General features: G+C 37.1%; 1 protein-coding gene across 2 annotated transcripts in view; it reads left to right on the forward strand.

Moving 5' to 3' along the window:
* Positions 1-18,569, forward strand: part of RANBP3L (RAN binding protein 3 like) — a 45,913-nt gene extending 27,344 nt beyond the window's left edge. For both annotated transcript variants that reach the window (XM_080803950.1, XM_080803949.1), the window contains 10 exons: positions 1,008-1,079; positions 1,419-1,558; positions 4,264-4,367; positions 5,668-5,752; positions 8,129-8,231; positions 8,813-8,943; positions 10,328-10,448; positions 11,867-12,009; positions 15,897-16,086; positions 17,693-18,569. In XM_080803950.1, coding sequence (XP_080660076.1) covers positions 1,008-1,079; positions 1,419-1,558; positions 4,264-4,367; positions 5,668-5,752; positions 8,129-8,231; positions 8,813-8,943; positions 10,328-10,448; positions 11,867-12,009; positions 15,897-16,086; positions 17,693-17,736 — 1,133 coding nt within the window. In that variant the 3' untranslated portion in view covers positions 17,737-18,569. The remainder of the gene's footprint in view (positions 1-1,007; positions 1,080-1,418; positions 1,559-4,263; positions 4,368-5,667; positions 5,753-8,128; positions 8,232-8,812; positions 8,944-10,327; positions 10,449-11,866; positions 12,010-15,896; positions 16,087-17,692) is intronic.
* The last annotated feature ends 2,639 nt before the right edge of the window (positions 18,570-21,208 follow it).

The raw sequence follows: 21,208 nt of genomic DNA on the forward strand, positions 1-21,208 counted from the left end.
TTTTTAAAAATAAAGACATTACTTATTTATTTGACACAGAGGGAGAGATCACAAGTAGGCAGAGAGGCAGGCAGAGAGAGGAAGGGGAAGTGGGCTCCCTGCTGAGCAGAGAGCGGGGTGCGGGGTTCGATCCCAGGACCCTGAGACCATGACCTGAGCCGAAGGCAGAGGCTTAACTCACTGAGCCACCCAGGTGCCCCTGTAGTATTTTTAATACTTAGATGAAGCAGTTCTTATTCTTTTCTCATTTCCACTAATCAAATCCTCAAAGGTTGCTGTTTCTGCAATTTGCAACCAAGAGGGAGGTGATCACTTTGAAATGTATAATAGTCCTATATTGAAACCACCATCCTTAGTCTTATGTCACCAACACACTTCATAGAAAAATCCCCTAGCATAACAGTCATCTCTCTCTCGGTATCACTAGAGTGGGGAAAGTGGAAGAATTTACTATTAGTTTCATAAAATTTTATAAGAAATACATATTAAGGGGCGTCTGGGTGGCTCAGTGGGTTGGGCCTCTGCCTTTGGCTCTGGTCATGGTCTCCGGGTCCTGGGATAGAGCCCTGCGTCGAGCTCTCTGCTCAGCGGGGAGCCTACTTCCCCCCACTCTCTGTGCCTGCCTCTCTACCTACTTGTGATCTCTCTCTCTGTCAAATAAATAAAATCTTTAAAAAAAAATATATATATATATATATTAATACAGAGGGCTCACTACCATTAGATTTTATAATACGTACTCATTTCAGTAATCATTTTCATGGTTCTAAAGAAGAGTGCCTGTTCCATTAGTGGACCAATTTTCATTTATATTTCTGAAAGTCAGCAGACATTTGTGGTAGAACTCCCTGCCATCACCCATTTCTAGCGGACTGCCTTCTCAGCTCACTGCCTACGGTTATTAGTGCCAACAGCGACATCTACTGGTGAATTTAGTACAGGACTGTTAAAACCCGAATTCCTAGAAACTGACTGATTTAAAACGCACTAAATATTTTTTCTCACAGTGAAAAAAAACAATGTTTTTATGACATCAACTCTTGTGCAAAAGAATGTGGATATGAACAGTACAGAACAAGGTATGTAGTTTATTATAAGAACCTCTGAAATTTTACATTTTACTATTTATAGTTTAATTCGTTGTGTGTGTGTTGGGATCTGGAGGTAGGGTCAAGTGACAAAACGTGAAAAAACAAATTTGGTAAGCCAAGTCCCAGGGTCAAGATGCATAGGTAGTGGGTAAAAGCTAGGTCTGAAGTAAGCACTAAGCAATTCACTGGCTATTTTGACGTTGATCGGTCAACATTAATCCCTCACTTAATGATGACTTTAGAAAATAGACGTTAAATTAGTCAAAAATCTGGAGGAAGAAGTATGTCACTAAAGATATAGTGACTCCTTAATTCTGTTCTTTTAAGGTCCTGTGAAACACTCTGAACATGTCCTAAGACCTGCTGTTTTGCAACCACCTCAAGCTCAAAGGTGTGAAAAACTAAGAAAAACATTTGGACACAATACCTTGGAATCCTGCAAGACTAAGGAAAAAACAAAAAATAAGGTAAGAAAATCTCCTATAGTGGGATTGACATCAAGTCTCCATCTTTCATTTAGTAGACTGTTCTGGGCCTTACGTTCAGCGTTAGGGGCTGCCTGACTTTAGTTCTGTTGCTAAAGCAGCTGCCAGGCTGGAGAAACACCCAGACGATAGATAGGAAGCAGCCCTCGGTGACCTTATTAAAGTTGTCCTCTTGAAATGGAAAGTGTTCCTAGAAACTAGTTTTGTGGTCTCTCCTAGCTGTAAAGTTGAGTCCCTTATGGTAGAAACTCCTGGGGTCTTGTTCCAGGGCACTGACTCCTTATGAGAACAGGGGGAGCAATGAGGTGGCCAGGACCAGGAGCCACGAATCAAAAAAGGAACAGGCGTTTTCTGCATCCGCAGCTGGTCAACATCCCAGTGTGGCTTTGCCAGTTTAGCTCACACCGGGAATGCATCCAGATCCGTCTTCATGGACAACGGCAGCAGGGAATTACCCACACAGAGTTGGGAATTGGGAGGACTGGGGAAGCTTCTGAAGACAGAGAAATAGTGTCCCTTCCAGTGGTTGTGGGTGGCTGAGTCCCTCACTGTGGGCCTTTTTAGGGAGATTGTCATTTTGCTCAAGTCATGCAGATATGGGTTTGGGGATATTCTGTTGCTGTGTCTTCCATAAGCCAATACTTGAGAGGAATGGCACCCAGGATTTCAGAGTCATTCCATTCTTCATTTGTTTCCAGCTGAACTGTTGAGGCTTGGTCACCTGTTTTGTTTTGTTTTGTTTTTCAATACTGAACACAAAGACAGGGACACATGGAAATTAAGATGCCAGTCATTTCATCAATGCAATGAAAAAAGAATCAGATCAGTACTAATCCTACCTCTGCCCCTAACTAACTTATGTTTACATTCTTGGTCAAAGCACCCAATCTTCTCTTTTTATCAGTGAAGTGAGAGAGTTGAACTTGGTCAGCATTTGACAACATTTTTGTAATTCCAAACCTTTTTCTTTGTGAGATATGATCTCGTGAGACTCACTGTGAATTTTAAAAATCATTTCATTATTTCTGCATGGAATATGGCATGAGTTTTAAGTAGAACATGTTTTAAATTTCAAATCAGTAGATTATTAAAAGTTTTCATTTAAATACAACCTAATAATCATCATTACATTACATAAATTCTTGCTTTTATCCATTTAAGAAGAGATGCATGTTGTTTAATTTGTGTTAGGGTATGTAAGAAAAAGTATGATATGTTGACTAATTTCTAAAATGTTATATTGCATGTGACTTTGGAACAGGATGTACTATAAATTATATATTAAATTTTTTGTTACATATTATGATATAAAAAGTAAATCAATATTTCTTCTTTGGCATGGTTTATTGAAATCTTGCATTCTATATTTTAAAAATAGAATTTATTCTTGCATTTTCTTTCTAAATGATAAAGAATGAGAGAAATTTTCAGGTAATTGTTTGCAAGCATTTCTTCTTGAATAAATAAAACATATGAATGGCACTTTATTAGTGAACAACTTAACCGGATATGTCCATTATTGAATTTTCTCTATCTAATAATGACCTCTGACGATTTAAAGACATGCTATATAAAATGCAATGTAAGAACTCTGACAAAATAATGTAATTTACAGATCTAGTGAAAATTAACTGTAGGTGAATTTCATAGAACTGCTATTTTCATGTTCCTTAATGACTTGTATATAAAATCAGAGCAATTTTCATTCACTGTCATCAATCAGTGGTCATTTATTATGTACAATTTAAACAATATATGCCCAATAAAAACCATCTTAAGTACATAAGAGCAAAAACTACCATTTGGACTGAGAGATAAATCATCTGAGTGATGGACTCGTGAACATGCACTTTGATCTTTGCAACCAACAACATATATTCTCTTCATACATATTTCTCAGCTCTCAAATTCTATTATAAAGGGGAAAATGCTCCAAATTATTTTTATTGATTGATATAAAATTGAAGTTGGAAACAGACCCCATCTACCTTTAAAGATATGAACTCCTTGAAACATCTTTGCAAACCCCTGCTGGGGGAAGGGAGGTGTTCCTAAAACATTGGAGATACTAGATCCAATCATTTCTAGGGCTCCTTCCAGTTCTAAAATTGCTCACGCCTTCATTTATACATTAATCAGGTAATAAACATTTCATATACAGCAGACAGAGTAACTAGTTGATTAAGTCACCAGTCAAAAATTTTTAGATGAAGAGATGAATGAGATTTCCTCTAACATTTGGTGGCCGTGCTGGTGAAGCTCTTAGGGTGTTTTCAGGATTAAATAATCCTGAAGGATATATTTGTGAAGCTAGAAATGGGAATTAATTCCAAAAACATAAAAGTACCAAAAGGAAGTGGGATTTCTGAATATAATGGCAAAGGGTACAGTCCCTAGTCCCTGATGTCAGACAGACCCTAGCTCTAAGGTCAGCCCTATTCCTGGTTGCCCAAGCCTGGCCAAGTTATTTAAACCCATTAGGTCAGTTTACTCATCTGTAAACTATAAAATGTGGGTAATAGACATACAACCTATATAGAGATGTTGTGAGGAGTAAATGAGATAATGTTCTCAAAATGCTTAGGGTAATATTTCAATACATTTAACTGTAACTAATGTTTCCTTATCTGATGCTCCTTCAGTAAGGCGATTGAAAGGAACCTTCTGATAAATTGCCTTTCTTTCAGATTTCTGAGGGGAACTCCTCTTTGCCAAGTGAAAATTTACCAAGTGCCAGAATTTCAGTCCAGTTGACTACCAACCAGAATTGTTTAGGTGCTACATCAGTAGGGTAAGTTAATGATGAGGAAACAGAAAGGATACCCTTTTATTCTTGCTTTATCATTATCATCATTTATGGAAAATAGGTTTCTGATACTAGACAGATAAATTGCTAAGATTTCTCTTTTTTTAAGATTTTATTTATTTATTTGAGAGAGAGAGCATGAGCTGGGGGAGAGGCAAATGGAGAGGGAGAAGCAGACTCCCCACTGAGCAGTAGGGAGCCTGATGTGGGACTCGATCCCAGGACCCTGGGATCATGACCTGAGCCAAAAGCAGACACTTAACTGACTGATCCACTCAGGTGCCCCAAATTGCTAAGATTTCTATTTGAGATTTTCTAAAAGACACAAATTTAAAATGCTTTTCAAAATGTCTCTAATATTTAAAGATTATCATATTAATATCAGGTTATCTCTATTGTTTTGTTGACTTAGGTGAGAATATTTCAAGAAAATACAGCTAAATTTTTATTTAGTTAGGAATTAATTATCTGGCTGCTAGATCAGCCTCCCCGTTCTCTGGTGTCCCCCTCCCCGCACCCCACCATCTCTCATTATCTTTAGTGTTATTCCTTATTTATTGACATACATTGGATAGACAACAAAGAAAGCAGTGTAAATGTCAAAATGGAAGTTAGTATTTACTGGTGTCCTCAGCAATGAAGGCATTAAAATGAGCCATAGTCATAACCAGACTCACATGATTAGGGCCTGTGTGGGTACCATAGTACTTACCTATGGTGCACACTAGGGTGCAGTGGGGATCCCAGACCACATCAACCTACAGATAAAAAGCAGCATATCTTTGAGTTTCTCATCATGCAAAACACTTTTAACGACAAGAACAAAAAAGTTCTAGGAGGAAAAAACCCACATTAAACAAAAGCACACTTAAGTATAACAAGATAGATTGGCTGTGCTTTTGGTCTGGAGACCTCTGGTGGCTGAAAGCATCAGTCACTTGGGGAAGGAGTGAGAAGAAATGAGAGATCGGAGAGGCTGTGCTGGAAAGGCAAGAAGATAAGATCTGGGCCAGCCGCCGGTTGATCACACAGCCTAAACAGTGATGGGCATGACATGTTTTTGGACTGGTCTTAGCTAGTGCTATCACAGCTGCCAAATATTTTAAATATCATCCCTGGGAGGACCTCAATTTTTCCTTCATTTCTCAGATGCAGATGAACAAGAGTTAGCAGATGTTTTTATGCTTTATATAAATCTGTTAAATCATAGGATTATTTCATGTGCTAAGGTCTAATGTGCCTTTATCCCTATATCAAAGAACAAATGTTCATTTCTTTTCCTTAGATGTCAAGCAAAGGAAGATAAGTATTCTTTTCAAAGCTGCAGTTCTGATTTCGTGTTTGGAGAAAACATGGTAGAAAGAGTTTTGGTAAGAATTTGGCAAATGTTTCTATTATAAAAGCTGTCACTTCGAGTTTCTGGAGGCAAATTAATTAAAACAATGTTAAATTGGAGCATACTTTAACTCCTGAGTCCAAAGGCACGTTTTCTTTCTTTAACTGCAAAGATTCTCCCGGGAAGCAAGTTCTAGTTGTTAGAATAATAGGCAGGAACCCACAGAGGAAGGGAATTGTGTAATTATAACATTATTACTGATGAGAAATATTAAATAGTTCTTCAACGTGTTACACCCAAGGTACCTGAGGAAATCCCAGAATTATCTGCAGTAGATGAGTTAACTGGTAATGATATTTTAATATCAGGTTTTTGATAGCATCTTTCATAACAAGATGCACTTAAAACCATTTGCCAATTTCTTGTTAATCACAACCCTCCCCTTCAAGCTTTTATGGTGAAAAACATTATCACAATTTTTTTTCCAGGTTTTAAGAGGAAAAATCACAGTACTTTACTTGCCCAGGGAAACATACTTGCCAAGTGGAAACCGTTAAGGAGTATTACCAGCATCCCTATTTAGAAGCGGGCGTGCTCCTCCATGAAGCGGTTGCCACTGTGCCCTCCACAGTGAGGGCGCATGAGGACTATTAGTTACATCAAGGATCCACAGGAGGCCACACAGATTTAAAAACCTGTATAGAGGCTCAGAATAACAAAGAACCAACTCATGAGACCTATGTATTCCAAGTTTTTTAGGGCTTTCACAAATCAATCCCTTTTAAGACTTGGTTGATTCTACACCTGCCTCAGGCTAAGCCTAAATTCTGAGAGTAGTGTCATAGCTTTCTAGCTTAGGGGCACCCTAAGTGAAGGGCAAATCCACACTTCTGGGGCTGTTGACCCACATTTTTTAATCTGAACCAGAATGGACCAACTTCCAGAGGAAAATTCTAGGCGATACATTTAGGTACATTTCTTCCATATCATTTAATCCTAAATTTGGTACTAGATTAGCCACAGCTTCTGTAAGATGTTACACACACACACACACACACACACACACACACACACACACACACACTTTCCAAGCCCCACAGGATCAACTTTAACATCCAATTCAACTTACCAAACATATTTTGTGTTCTCATCATTTCCAAAGCTCTGGTGTTGGACTCAAGTTTAGCTGCATATTAACAATCATCTCGTGAGTCTCTAAAGGGTTGCGTATGCCCTGGCATCTCCCCACCGATTAGATCAAAGTCTCTGGGGGAGGCTAAGTGTCACGTGATTTGAATGTACAGCCAGGATTGCTAAACACCTGGGTGAGTGGCTATGCAAAGCTATAGGGATAGGGCTATGCAAAGCTATAGCAAGACACTGTATTCTAGAGGTTCTTACAAGCAGAAGAGACAGAGACATGCCTGAGCAAATGAACTACCATTGGGATTAGAAATTTGGTTGGAGGAGGTACCCGTGTACATTTCCTGTGGGCACTTCCAGTCTGGCTTGCAAAGGAAACAGAGCTTCCTGTCTCTCTAAACTGATAACATCCTAGGATGGCAGGAGCTACAGTGATCACTTGTGTGTGTCCTCTGGTTAATCCTATAATCCTGTGACCTTGTGATTGGGGGTCAGAATGCCCTCGTGACTTGTTTGCTGACCATGGGCTCTCCCAGTGAGTCATGAGACTTTCTGTGCCTTCCTGTTTATTTTCTTAAAATGGGTACAATCACACCCATCTCTACCAGTTTTAACAGAATATCTTAAAAGTTCCAATTAAATGATGTGGAAGAATTTTGAGTTCATAAAGAAAAAGACAGAAACCCAAGTTCTGAAGTGCTGTTCTAATTCCTCCTGTTCTGTAGGGGGCTCTCTGGGATCATAAATGGCCGGGCAATTGCTCATAAATGGCCAGGCAATTCCCTGGCCTTGGTTAGAGCATCTGTGCAAGGCCCCAGGTGTGCAGCCTTAAAAGCGATTGTTGGCAGAAATTGTCTCAGAGGAAAAATTAAGATGAGCTCTGAGACATCGAGTGGGTTCCCTGGGTAACTTGTATGGTTATTTTGGATCGAAAGTGAAGTGTTGGCAATACTGAAATACCTTGCAACAGAAATGACCTTTATTCAGGTTCGTCTGGTCGTAGCCAGGAACGGCTGCTACCTCCTCTCAGGTCTCTTCTCGCCTTGTTCCTGGAATGAGGTCCCACCTGACGTAGGCTGGTGGTAACTCCATTACACTTCCTGAGGATCAGGACCAAGGTCCTGTGATGTGACAGGAAGGATTTCCCTGCTGAGCACACGGGGAGCCCAAAACAGAAACATTGCAGTAGAGTTTGTTTGCGTGTTGAAGTAGAAGAAAGAAAGCTTTCTTTCTTTTTTTTCAGTATGTATTTTTTTCCCTCATTTAGGATACTCAACATCTCACCCACCCTCAACTTGAAAATGACTCATACACTAAGGAAAAACCCTTCACATCCACTCTAGAATTTCCTGCCAACTCTCCAAATTCAAGTAAGAATTATTTCATTTGTTAAAAAAAAAATTGATTCAATTAGTGTGTTTCCTGTTTTCCTATGTCATTTGTTTAATATCTATAAAATACAAAAACAATAATGCAGTGCTTTAAAACTTTTGGGTAAAAAATTAAAGCATACAGATATGGTTGTATGATACATAAGCTTAGATTTTTTTTTTTTACTTGAGGCTATGAGAAATTAAAGAGATGTATCTAAACTCGGGTAGTTTCACTTTTGGGAAACACTCAATTTTTTTTTTTTTAAAGATTTCGTTTATTTATTTGAGATAGAGATGGAGAGCACACACAAGCATGGCGGGGGGGGCGGGGCAGAGAGAGAGGGAGAAGCAGGCTCCCCCTGATCAAGGAGCCTCATGTGGAGTTCGATCCCAGGACCCCGAGATCATGACCTGAGCTGAAGGCAGACATTCAACAGACTAAGCCACCCAGGCGCCCTGGGAAACACTCATTGTTATAAAAAGCTAAGGGGACAGACATGTATATTCATGGGGACAATGAAGAGCTTGTAGAGAAAATGGGGTCTTTTATGTGTCTTTTCTCCCTCTTTTTTTCTTAGGCATAGACTCTGTTAAAAATATATCCTTAATTGAATCAGCTGCTGCTTTCTCTTCTACACCGTCTCCCAAATGCTTGCTAGAGAAAATTGATGTTGTAACAGGGGAAGAAGCAGAGCATAATGTATTAAAGGTCTGTATATCACCCGGTGCTCTTTCTGCCAGCACGTGTATACATGAAGCCAATTTCTATAAGCAGGAACACCTTTACAAATAAAGGCAGAAGTGTCATTTTCCTGAAGACAGAGCTGCTTCAATAAAAACGTGAGAGGCTTCCAAAGACGAAGCCAACATTTTGTTGTATTCGTACGTTAGTATATGTAATTTTCAGGAATTTGGATGGTTGGGTTTAAAAGCATTCACGTTCGTCTGTTAGAAAGAAGACAGCCAGGCACCTTGTCTTAAAACAACTTCAGACCTATGTTTTATACTTCTCATGCCTACTTTTATAATCAGTGCTATCATCCTATGATTTAAAAGTTCTCCTTACCCTGGACATTTTTAAATGATAAGATGAATAGATTTCAGTTCAAGATAATTAAAAAAATTCTGTTTGTCCTTGAAAAGTTCTTCTATATAAGTTTTGGATTTCATATAAAGCAAGACTTTCACAGATGTGGTATCCAGTATTATACATAGGATTTGAATGTTAATTGCCCTAGGGATCAGCCAAGGCAGAGGAAATGTAATTACTATGACATAATCGTTTCTCAACAAGGTGCAGGTTTCCCTTTCTCTTTCTCCATCTGCATTTACCCCCCAAATCTTTCCATTTCTCTCCTCCAATGATTTACTGATACATTTGATGGTACAAGTGTGCTTCTAAGCCTAACTCTCAGATCAGATTAAACCGAGATTAAGTGAAGTAATTGCTAGCTGTTGAGGCCCTGGCAGGCTGTATTTTTAACAAGTCATCTCGGTGATTCTTATACACAGTAATAATTTTGGTAAGCATTAAATTATGGTATGGTACTCTGGGGTATCACATCTAGTTTTGATGCTGTGTTCCTCAAAAATTTTTAAACATGCAAATAGTTTCACTATTCCTTTACTTTCACGTTAAGTTACATAGCTCAAATAACATTAAATTTCATTTAAAAGTTGGTACACATAAATATATTGTTAAGTGATGCAGAAAATAGGTATGGCATTCTGCCATTTACAGAAAAAATAAGGGACATACGTATTGGCATGTACGTACATGCAAATATCTCTAGAAAGATAAACAAAATACCAGCAACAGCGATCACCTGTTGCAGGGGGTGGAAACTGACAGATGGAGAAGTAGGGCTGGGAAGGACTTTCCATTTTGTACATCTTTTTGCTTTTTGATGTTTGAACTATTCAAAAATTGCATGTTTTAAAAGTTAAATAAATTTTTAAAGCTGGTTTACAAATCATTAACAGAAGTTATTCTGGTAAAGTCAGACAAGGAAAAGTGTTATAGCATAGGAAAGAAATCACTTTGAAAAAAAATTTTTTTAATATATTTGACATTTTAAAAAATTGTCCTTTAGATCAACTGCAAGCTTTTTATATTCAACAAAACAACACAGTCCTGGACTGAAAGGGGCAGAGGAGCTTTGAGGCTGAATGACACAGCAAGCAGTGACTGTGGAACATTCCAGTCAAGACTAAGTAAGGAATTGTTTTGTAAAGCCACCCACTCTTTCTCAGAGTAAAATTGCCAATAGATACACATCATCTTCTGGAGATGTGTTATCAGAGTCAACAAATCAGACTGTTGAAAACAATGTTGTTTCTAATGTGCTATAGCCCCTTCGTGTTTGGAGCAGGCTCTGGTTCTGCCTCTATCACTGACTAACTAGTGACCTTGGACAAGGTACTTAATCTCTCCCCGCCCTAGTTACATCAGTTTCCAAGGGGGAGACTCGTACTCCATGACTAATGGGAGCAACTGGGAGAATTCCCTGAGATAATGCACCTCAGCAGCTCTGAGCAAGCCCAGCACACACCTCAACCGTAATCTCCGTGTGACTTAAAGGTGTGTGATGACATTAGTTTTGAAGGAAAAATAGTTTTTCAAAAGAGAATATTTGCCCTGGCATTTCTTCTTGGCATTCTACATAGGGCGTGTGGCTTGAGATAAAGGGCCAGTTTCCCAGGAAATAAAGGTGTGTGGTTACTGACATCCAGAGCAATGGTGAGAATCTGGAGTTGGTCAAACTGAAACACTCAGAAAGTTTTTGGCATCTGAAAAGACACACTGGGCTTTGTTCAGAGGCCCAAACTGAAAGTGGGCACCCTGGGCAGGGTGGGTAGGTTTCCTGGTCAACACTGGGAAGTCAAAGCTGTGGAGGGGACCGTTGGTAGAAGTTGGATTCACATATATGGATGTTTACTGAGCTTCAGATACCGAGCTCAGAACCCAGTAAGGAACAGAATTCAGACTAAAAGAATAGGAACCAGGTCTTCAGTTCTATAACTGGTAAACAGGTTTCCAAATAACCCAACCAAGCATTATTCCCAAGGCAGGATGCTAGTTGTTTTCTACTCTTGTCCCACGCCACTCTTTCTACTGCCTGCCAAAATTTGTAATGTGTGGTGTTTACGTTGCTGGGTACCTTGATTTTACCTTTCATATGGTATATCATGATCACCTTTCCACATCAGTAATTCTCTTTCTTCCCAATTCTTAATGGATTCATAATATTATCTTGAATAGCCATGTCATCATTTATTTCGCTACTTCCATTTTTTGAATGCCTAAAGCCCAGTTTTCTTCATTGTAAACAATTTTTGGATAAATATTCTTCAGACCACTAGGTCCTCAAAGGAGTTCTAAAATTTTCATCATTTTTTAATACTAAAGTAAAAAAATAAATTCCAGCTTTTAAGCTAAACATAGTCCTCCAACATAATAAAGCTCGGTTGGAAAACCAACTTATAATCAAGCCAAATTACAACTTCATAGTGAAAATACAGTCTGAAAAACAACTGTAATGATTGACTTTGCTTTCAAAAATGGCACATTCCCCAGGAGGGTCAAGGAATCGACTGTTCTGTAGTCTTATATATTTACCTTCCCATTTTAGTTATGCGCAATCAAGGCAGCCTGAGGCTGATTCTCAATAGCAAACTCTGGGCTCAAATGGAGATCCAAAGAGCGAACCACAAAAATTTGCGAATAACAGCTACTGATTTAGAAGACTATAGCATCAAAGTGTTTTTAATTCAGGTAAGTAACAAAGTTCAGTGTTAGAGAATTACTCTACTACATTTCTAGGTCTCTGCAATTGCTAATTTGTTTAATTTCATTGTAACCTGTACCACTGGCAAAAAACAAATAAACCTCAGCCACTGATTTTGGTTGTTTACAGTTTAATATGTTTTAAATTTTATATGAAATTTATAGCTCGACACCAAAATCTACGGTAATCAGTTGGTATATGTCCTGAGACATTGCTTCAAACCTCCACATTTTTCTTTACCATTGAAATTATATCAACAATCTTAAAAAGCTACCAAAGGGACTGTTGTCAAGATGGGCTCCTAGGAGTCCGGGGGAATACATAGCCCAGTGCTTATACTGAATGCTGAAACTGAGAAGGCTTTGCAATCACTAGAAAGGAACCAGTGAGAAATGGAAAAACACAGGGCTAGTAAGTTTAAAAAAAAAAAAAAACACAACAGTCCAAGAGCAAATTCCCATTCTGGACATGAGTGAGTCTCCAAGGTAACAGGATGGGAGCACAGCCTTAGCTTTTCCTGGCAGTAGGAATGCTTGACCTCAAATACAAGATCCAGGCACAAAAGAGAGAGAGCTGGCAGGAATCAGACCAGAAAAAAGGCTAGGTTTCATACATAGGCAGAGACCCAGAATACTGGCGAAGACTGAGTACTCATGTGACCCAGGCAGAGGGTAACAGTAGAAGTAAATTAGCTCCCATATAGTACTGGCGGCCGGTGGGGGGGTGGGGGGAAAGTTGCCAAGTACCCAGTGATGAAAAACCAAAGGTTTTATTAACTACCAGTAAGGGTACTCTTAGGTGTAAGTGATGCTGAGTATTAAGATGTTAGAGTAAGAGCATGTCCAAACGCTGTTCATCCATTTAGGGAGACAATCCCTGGTACTCTGCCGGGCTGGGTCCCCTGACTTTGAGCAAGTAAAGCAGCCTGCTTGTTGCTAATACTGTGACTGAGACCAATAGCTAAGATGGAATTGTGCTGTTCAATATCTGTCCCACACTGACTCCGTAAATTGTAGGATATCTGCTACAGATAAGCAAACTATATGCAAATAAAAATCACCCCAATTTCCTTTCCAAGGGATGGTCGCTAGTAACATTTTTGTCTTATATTTTAGCATATATGTGTGTGCATACCTATGTATGTATTGTACAAACTGTATGATCTGCAGGTAGGTTATTTAGATCTCTGAACTTGATTTTACTCATCTGCCAAATAAAGATAATAGTAATATACTTTATAAAGTGGTTGAATAGATAAGAATGTTAATATTTGATTATGAAGTATACGTATGTAACCTTTTTACTCATGAATGAAAATGAGTGTTTTCATGTCATTAAATAGTTCAGTCTTTAAGAAATCTTTAACAGGTGAAAAGAATTCTATTATGCACCCTAATTTATTTCCACTAATTCTACTTTATTAATACTTAGGTAATTTACTGTCTTTTGTTATTATAAATTCTGCAAGAAAGTTGTGAGGAATTCTCTGTGTACATACATGTTAATTTTCTTGGGATAAGGTTTTGACTTGTCTTTTTTTTTTTTTAAAGACACTTATTTATTTATTTTTAAGATTTTATTTATTTATTTGACAGAGAGAGAAATCACAAGTAGGCAGAGCAGCAGGCAGAGAGAGGGGGAAGCAAGCTCCCTGCTGAGCAGAGAGCCTGACGTGGGGCTCGATCCCAGGACCCTGAGATCATGACCTGAGCCGAAGGCAGAGGCTTAACCCATTGAGCCATCCAGGCGCCTCTTGACTTGTCTTGACAAATTTCTCTTCAGAAAAACTGAATCAATTTTCATTCTCACCAGCATTTTCTTATGGTACTTCCTGGGAATTATAATTCTTTTAAACACTGAAAATTTGTTATTCAAAAAATATATCATTGTGATTTTATTTTTAATTTCTTGTTCTGAATTTCTTGAATGAATATTTCTGAATGAATTTGGCAAAAGGCAATATGTTAACTAGTGGAAAACATATTTAAATTTTAATGTTAGAAAGTCAAGGTGACAGAGTAGTATTTATATTTCAATTGCAAATACTCTTTCAATATTTACTAGCTTACTAAGAAAAACTTACACCTTTGCATATAATGTAAAAAATGAAATCAGTCAAGAGTCAATAATTATTTTCTCAACATTTACTATATAATATTTAGTACAATATGAGAAACAAAATATTCTATTTAACTTTTAGTTATTTCCCCCCAAAGTAATTAAGGAAACTTAAGAACATTCAAATGAAAAAATATAATTTTAACCCTTCTTCCAAAAAGTTGGCATGTAGTTTGTTCAACCCTCAATTTCTTGGTTTTGAAAAGTAAGACAGCTTTCTGGAGGATTAGCAAAGAGAAAAATTTACCTAGATTCTCTTTGAAATTGTGAAAAGATAAAAAAAAAAAAATGCAAACCACTGCCATGTCACCTAAAAAGAACACTGATGGCAAAGATCTGGCATTCAAGCCCAGTCATTTGCTGACTAGCTATATACACTCACACAAGTCATTGTAACTTTCTGAGCCATAATCTCCTCATCTGTAGGGGGAAGTGGGAAATGAGTATATACTGAATACTTGTGCTGGGTGCTTTTGCTAATAGAAGTGAAATAAATAATCCACTCATGGTTTTATTGTAAGGATTGAAAAAGAAAGAATGTAGTAACCATAACTGTTATACCAATGTTACCGTTACCATCATTTTTTTATATTAATCGCATCAATAAAAACAGCATAGAAAATACTGAGAGCAAAGACTTCTGATGTATTTCTAATACAGTATCGTAAGGGTGGCTCTGTGGCCCAATGGACGGCACACTGAATTTCTATGATGCAATATTATAGACTGCTCTAATGAGCTGTTTTCCCACTGAGCTGGGAGGCTTGCACGGAATGTCTAAACATGGTTATGTAAAGGAAAGGCGGTCTTTTTTCATCCACCCTACACTTTTCTACAGTGTAAAACAGTGGAGAAAGGATAGTCTTAAATTCAAATGGAAATTTTAAATCACGGGGTGCCTGGGTGGCTCAGTTATTAAGCATCTGCCTTTGGCTAGGGGTGTGATCCCAGGGTCCTGGGATAGAGCCCTGCATCAGGCTCCCTGCTCAGCTGGAACCCTACTTCTCTCTCCCACTCCCCTGCTTGTGTTCCCTCTCTCGCTGTTTCTGTTAAATAAATAAATAAATAAATAAATAAATAAAATCTTAAAAAAAGAAATTTTAAATCACAGAATTTCATTTCTCAGTTTAAAATGCACAAATTGGGACCTGTTATAAGATTATTCACTTTCAGATTCAATTTGCTTCAAGTTGAGTGGCTTTTTGCTCTTTAATTTTTAGGGTTATTTATAGTCTAGATTTATGCCGTATGATCCCTTCCTTGTTAATAGTGAAAGATTAAAAATCTCTAAAATGTGGCTATTAGTAAGTTATTTATACTTTTTTTAAAAAAGATTTTTCTTTATTTATTCGACAGACAGAGATCACAAGTAGGCAGAGAGGCAGGTGGGGGGTGGTGGCGAAGCAGACTCCCCACTGTGCAGAGAACCCAATGCGGGACTCGATCCTAGAACCCTGAGATCAGGACCTGAGCCAAAGGCAGAGGCTTAACCCACTGAGCCACCCAGGTGCCCCAGTTATTTATACTCTTAAGATTTTATTTTCTTTATTTGGCGGAGGCAAGAGGAGGGCAGAGGGAGAAGGGGAGAGAGACTCTCAAGCAGACTCACACTGAGCGTGTGAAGCCTGACATGGGGCTTGATCTCAAGACCCTGAGATCATGACCCGAACTGAAATCAAGAATTGGCTGCTTAAACTGACTGAACCATCCAGGTGCCCATATTTATATTCTTAACAACTTAATTTTCCTCACGCAGGCCAGCGCCAAAGACACAGGATGCCTGTACGCAGCAATACATCACCGGCTCCTTGCCCTTCGGAGCTTCAATAAGCAGAAAGATGTAAATCAAGCTGAAAGCCAGTCAGAAACAATCCTGCAACAATTAAACTGCGAGAGCTGTGATGAGGATGAGGATGATTTCCTCCAAGTCACTAAAAATAGATCAGGTAAATAACTTTTCTTTTCTTAGGTCAGCGGTTTAAGAAAGAAATCTTCTGCACAATCCTAACACATGAACTAGATTTTTGTAAAGCGGAGCTTATCTATTTAAAGTGGATGGGAATTAGAGTCCTAGCTCTTTGGATCAGAGGAATGGGTTTGGAAATCGTTGTCTTCTGTGTATGGCCTTCATTAGGATTTTGCCAAAAGTCCTCTTCACTGTGATGCCCATATGTCATCTGCACATAGATTTAATAAAAATGCCATAAAGTCTTACATTGAAGACTTACACTGAAACTAACCCATTTATTCATATTTCTCATCACTTGTTCTCATTTTCCTATTATTGACCATAATAAAAGAAATCATAAATACATCATAAAGGTAAAAGCACATTACAGTGAAGCCCACCAGACAGATCTGACTTGAAATACTGAGACTCCTATTTGTCTCCTTTTTGGAATTTGACTGTTTTATTCTCAATGACTTTTTTTTGCCTAGGGCAAGTGGTACTATTTTTTTATTGGGTCAAGATTCATGAATTGAGCAAGGTTAAATTGGAACCCGTTGTTAGTAGATTTTTAGGTTTCAGTGCTTGTCCTGATGATAGATTTAAAACAAAAATTTATTATTATTTTTGGAGAGAAATATGGTCAAGGAAATAATAAGACCTGCTTTGCTATATAAATGGTGCCAAGTACGTTCAGTAATAGTTTCATTTAGGCCTGAATTCTGCTCTACAAAGAACCGAGTAACATCCTTACAAAAATGTGTGTTAACATTTTTCCAACTTTTAATCATTTTAAATCTTAAAGGTAACTTAATCATACATAGTTTAAGAATCTACTACGGGACATGTGCTAAACTTGATGAAATATCTTCCTTTGCCTAATCCTATGAATGTAGTCAAGAAGAAAAAGGCACAGAATATGCAGCCCAAGAATATAAACTGCTTGACTCGTGAGCCAGACAACTAAGTGAATATGATTTTTCTTGTCACTATTAAACAAATGGTTTCTTATTCTTTAGAGTGTGTGAGATGTATACATAAAATTATCTTTTATAATGCTTATATTGTCAATAATAAAATGGGGTCTATTGGAAAATTAATTGGTATCCATCAAAAATGTTAATTTGAAATAGGATTAAATGGCAAAATTTTCTCATCAACAAAAGTCACACTTAGGAAATCTATATTTTATTATATTCCATTTTAGGAAAGAGGACTATTCAACTCTCTTTGTACAAAATGAGAAACAATGGAAATAATGCAAAGTAAATGTCAATCATAGGAGCCCATCCTTCCTCTGCCATTTTCTTTTTCCACTTGGTATTTTCTCCAGGAGGTGTTACATACAAATGCTAAACTGTTAGGAAAGCAATAGAAAGTCTATTTTTAAAAACTTTGTTGCCCATGAATTAAGGAAAGGTTTAATTATCTGAAATGTCACGTTTAAAATTAGTAACATTTCCAAATGTTACATATAAAATGTATATTCTATATATCGCATTTCCTCATAGTAAGCATCGTCATGCATATTCATGTTCAGTTGTGTTCAATATTAAATGTAATCCGAATATAACATTTTATAATATTTTGAATTTATATCACAGATCCTTCTAGGTGGACTCACAGACAGTCAGTTGCCTGTTCATGAGCGCCATCTACCATAAACGTGACAACATCTACAAAAATACTGAAAATACTGAAAATACTAAGCCATCCTAACAAAATGAGAAGATCCTATTAATTCCTTGAAGAGTTTTTATAGCAAAGTTCATGAAAGATAATTTGTTGCAATTAAGATTTTTCTCTTATATAGTTTAGTAATTGCAAGATTTTACATTTTGTTTATTGTGGAGAAAATGATAGAATTGAAGAAATACACGGACTTTGGAAGTTCAAAATTTATCATTTTTGAAGAAGCTAATTTAGAATAGGATTTGATAACTAATTTGGACTATTCATCACATTGGTGGATATAATAGTTAAAGTAAATTGCTGGATTTGATAAATGTTTAACTAAAATGTTTTTCAGTCATACATTGTCTGGTCATAAAACAAATATTTTACAAGATTTCTAGTCATTTCTTCCAAAACAGTATAACTGCATGCTAACATTTCATTAAGCCATGTTTCTCTTCTGGGAAATGTGTATTTTCATGTAACCTTTAGATTTACTAATACATTAAGATTATATATTCATGGTATCAACTCCTTTAAATACAGTATTGTTCTTGGACTTGTATTCATTGCACCTTGTATATGCTTGACAACAGTCCAGCATCCAATAGTTGTGGAAGGGATGAACAAAATATATTAACTATGTAACAAAACAGTAAGTATATAAAAAGTAAACTATGTTAACTTGTTCTTTGCTTTATGTAATTAAATTGTCATTAATAGTCTAATGGGTATAGCTGTATAGAGACCTTTAAAAAAAAACAAATATATTCACTATACCCAAATGAAATTTGTTCTTAAATGCTGTTACTGTGGTGGACTGTAGTAATTTCAACAGTTGTGCAACAAAGTTCTGATGCTCCTCTTTTGAGATTTGTCTCAGAGACACTTTCTGAGTTACCAAAATTAGGGCTTCTAGCCATATTTCATTTTTCAATCCAGTTTGATCACCCTATGACTTCAAAATGAATTTTGATCATGATTTCTAAATATTCCCTTGTTAGAAGCATCTTAGTTTTCTCAGGGTGCCATAACGAAATACTACACTGTGCAGCTTCAACAATATAAATTTCTCGCAGTTCTAGAGGCTGAGAAGTTGAAGATCAAAGGGTTAACACAATAGGCTTATCCTGAGGCCTCTGCTCTTGGTTGTAGGCTGCTATCATTGCCTCGTGGGAGCACAGGCAGGGAGAGAGCAAGCTCCCTAATGTCTCTTCCCATAAGAGCACTAATCCCATTAGACGAGAGCCCTGCCCCCATAAATTTATCTAACCCTAATTACCCCCCAAAGCCCGTCTCCAAATTCCATCATATTAGGGGTTAGGGCTTCAACATATACATTTAGGGGAGAACATAAACATCCAGTCCATAACTACGGAATAAGATTTACAATTCCAAAATGTTTTCTGAAAATTTTTTGAACAATGACAACATATTTGGAATAATGGGTCTATCTTCACTAAATGCTACTCTGAAGAACAATATTCATTTGGATATACACATGTGATTACACATTTTTTAAAGTCACATTATTTCGCTATAGTACCTCTCATAGTAATAAAAGCAATTATTTAGATATAGATAGGTAGATTCATACATACATACATACATACACATAGATATGGTCAAATCTGAGCTAATGTCTGATAGTTTGGCATATGAAAGTTTAATTAACTCTTTTAGACTCTAATTTCATTAGTATATAAGTTGTTCAGAGTTTTGTTCTTTCCCTATAACTTAGTAGAAGTTAGCTCATTCATATGAATGAGAGAGGCTCATTCATTATAGTGACTATAGAAGAAGTACAGCATCCTTCTAAAATAAGCAATGATTCAGGAAATGGAAAAGAAAAATTAATGTGAGAGAGGAATACAGAAAAGGTAGAGAGAAGGAAAAAAAATCAAAGAATAGCTCTAGCATAAAAGGAAGAATAAAAACAATGGGAAAGGGATGCCTGGGTGGCTCAGCGGGTTAAAGCCTCTGCCTTCAGCTCAGGTCATGATCTCAGGGTCCTGGAATCAAGCCCTGCTTCGGGCTCTCTGCTCGGCGGGGAGCCTGCTTCCTCCTCTCTCTGCCTGCCTCTGCCTGCTTGTGATCTCTGTCTGTCAACTAAATAAAATCTTAAAAAACAAAAACAAAAACAAAAACAAAAAAACCCAACAATGGGAAAGCAAAAGTTTAAAGTTGGTTGGGTTTTTTAACTCCTAAAAATGCCTCTGATGCTGAAGACATCAGAGTCAGTGGAAAATTTTCTTTAGAAGTGGAAATAAACAGGAAGACATCTGGAGAAGAAATTAATTGGTTCTCTTTTCCTATAAGATCTTAGCTGATATGGGAACATTGTCATTGCACTAAATTGTTAAAGTGAAACAGAGAACAGAGATCTTCTTTATCTTCCTGACATTCTTGTGCTCACTTTAGGGTGGAGATAAAGCAGTATTTTCTCAATGCTTCAGATATTTTAATATCATTTGAATTTATTCTTTCTTTCTTTAATTTTCCTTGTACTTTAACTTTCCTTGTACTGCATATACCAAGCAGAAAAAAAAAATTAGACTACTTCAATTACTTATTTACTCATTAATGCCAGTGCAACAGAATAAAAAATAGAGTATCAGAAGGGCAGAGAGAAAAAGTGAAAATTTCTTGATTATGACATGGTTACCAACAGCAGAAACATGGTATTTAGCTTATGATTTTCAAACCATTTCTATCCACTCTACTATTCCTTCTTATAATCTTTATGCAAATATTTAGTAATATTTTAGAGGGATGAGATAAGTAAAAACATCTTATAATTTCTCTTTGTCCTGTATCTTCATCTAACCTTCCTCTTTTTGGCTTTTCTACGTATGTCGACCTTTCTGTAAGGTGAAGAGATCATCATACACGATAATCGTTTTCATAAATTATGAGATGATTTCAAAGCATACATCTTAGATTCTGATAGAAGCTGCTTTTGGTCAAAATTTACTTCAATATTTCCCAAATATACTAGATATATATTTAATATTATATCTAATTATATATCTTAGATTCATATAACCTGACCATTCTTCTCTTTCAACAGGACTTTAGACTCTACTAAGTTATTCAGCTTCATTATGGGCCATCAAAATGTTCTCTCTTAAAATATTATTTTACATCCATTACTGTCAAAGCCAGGAATCTTTTGACCTCAATGATTAATATCCCGTACAAGTCTTAGAATATGAGGATGTCATTAAAAAAAGGGGGGTATGTGTATCTTTCCTAGAGTCAGAATGTATGTGAAATGGGTTGGAAGGGTATCTCTTAACCTTTGTAAATCCTCAAATTGTGAATATCACCATGATATAATTTTCCCCATAACATGTTGAGAAAAATAAGCTTCCTGAGATGTGGTTACCAGGTGGTTGGGTAAGCCCACTCACTAGAAAAGTATATCAGCTGTGCCAGAGATGGGT

This window comes from Martes martes (genome assembly GCF_963455335.1).
Source record: "Martes martes genome assembly, chromosome: 5".
Lineage (NCBI taxonomy): Eukaryota > Metazoa > Chordata > Mammalia > Carnivora > Mustelidae > Martes > Martes martes.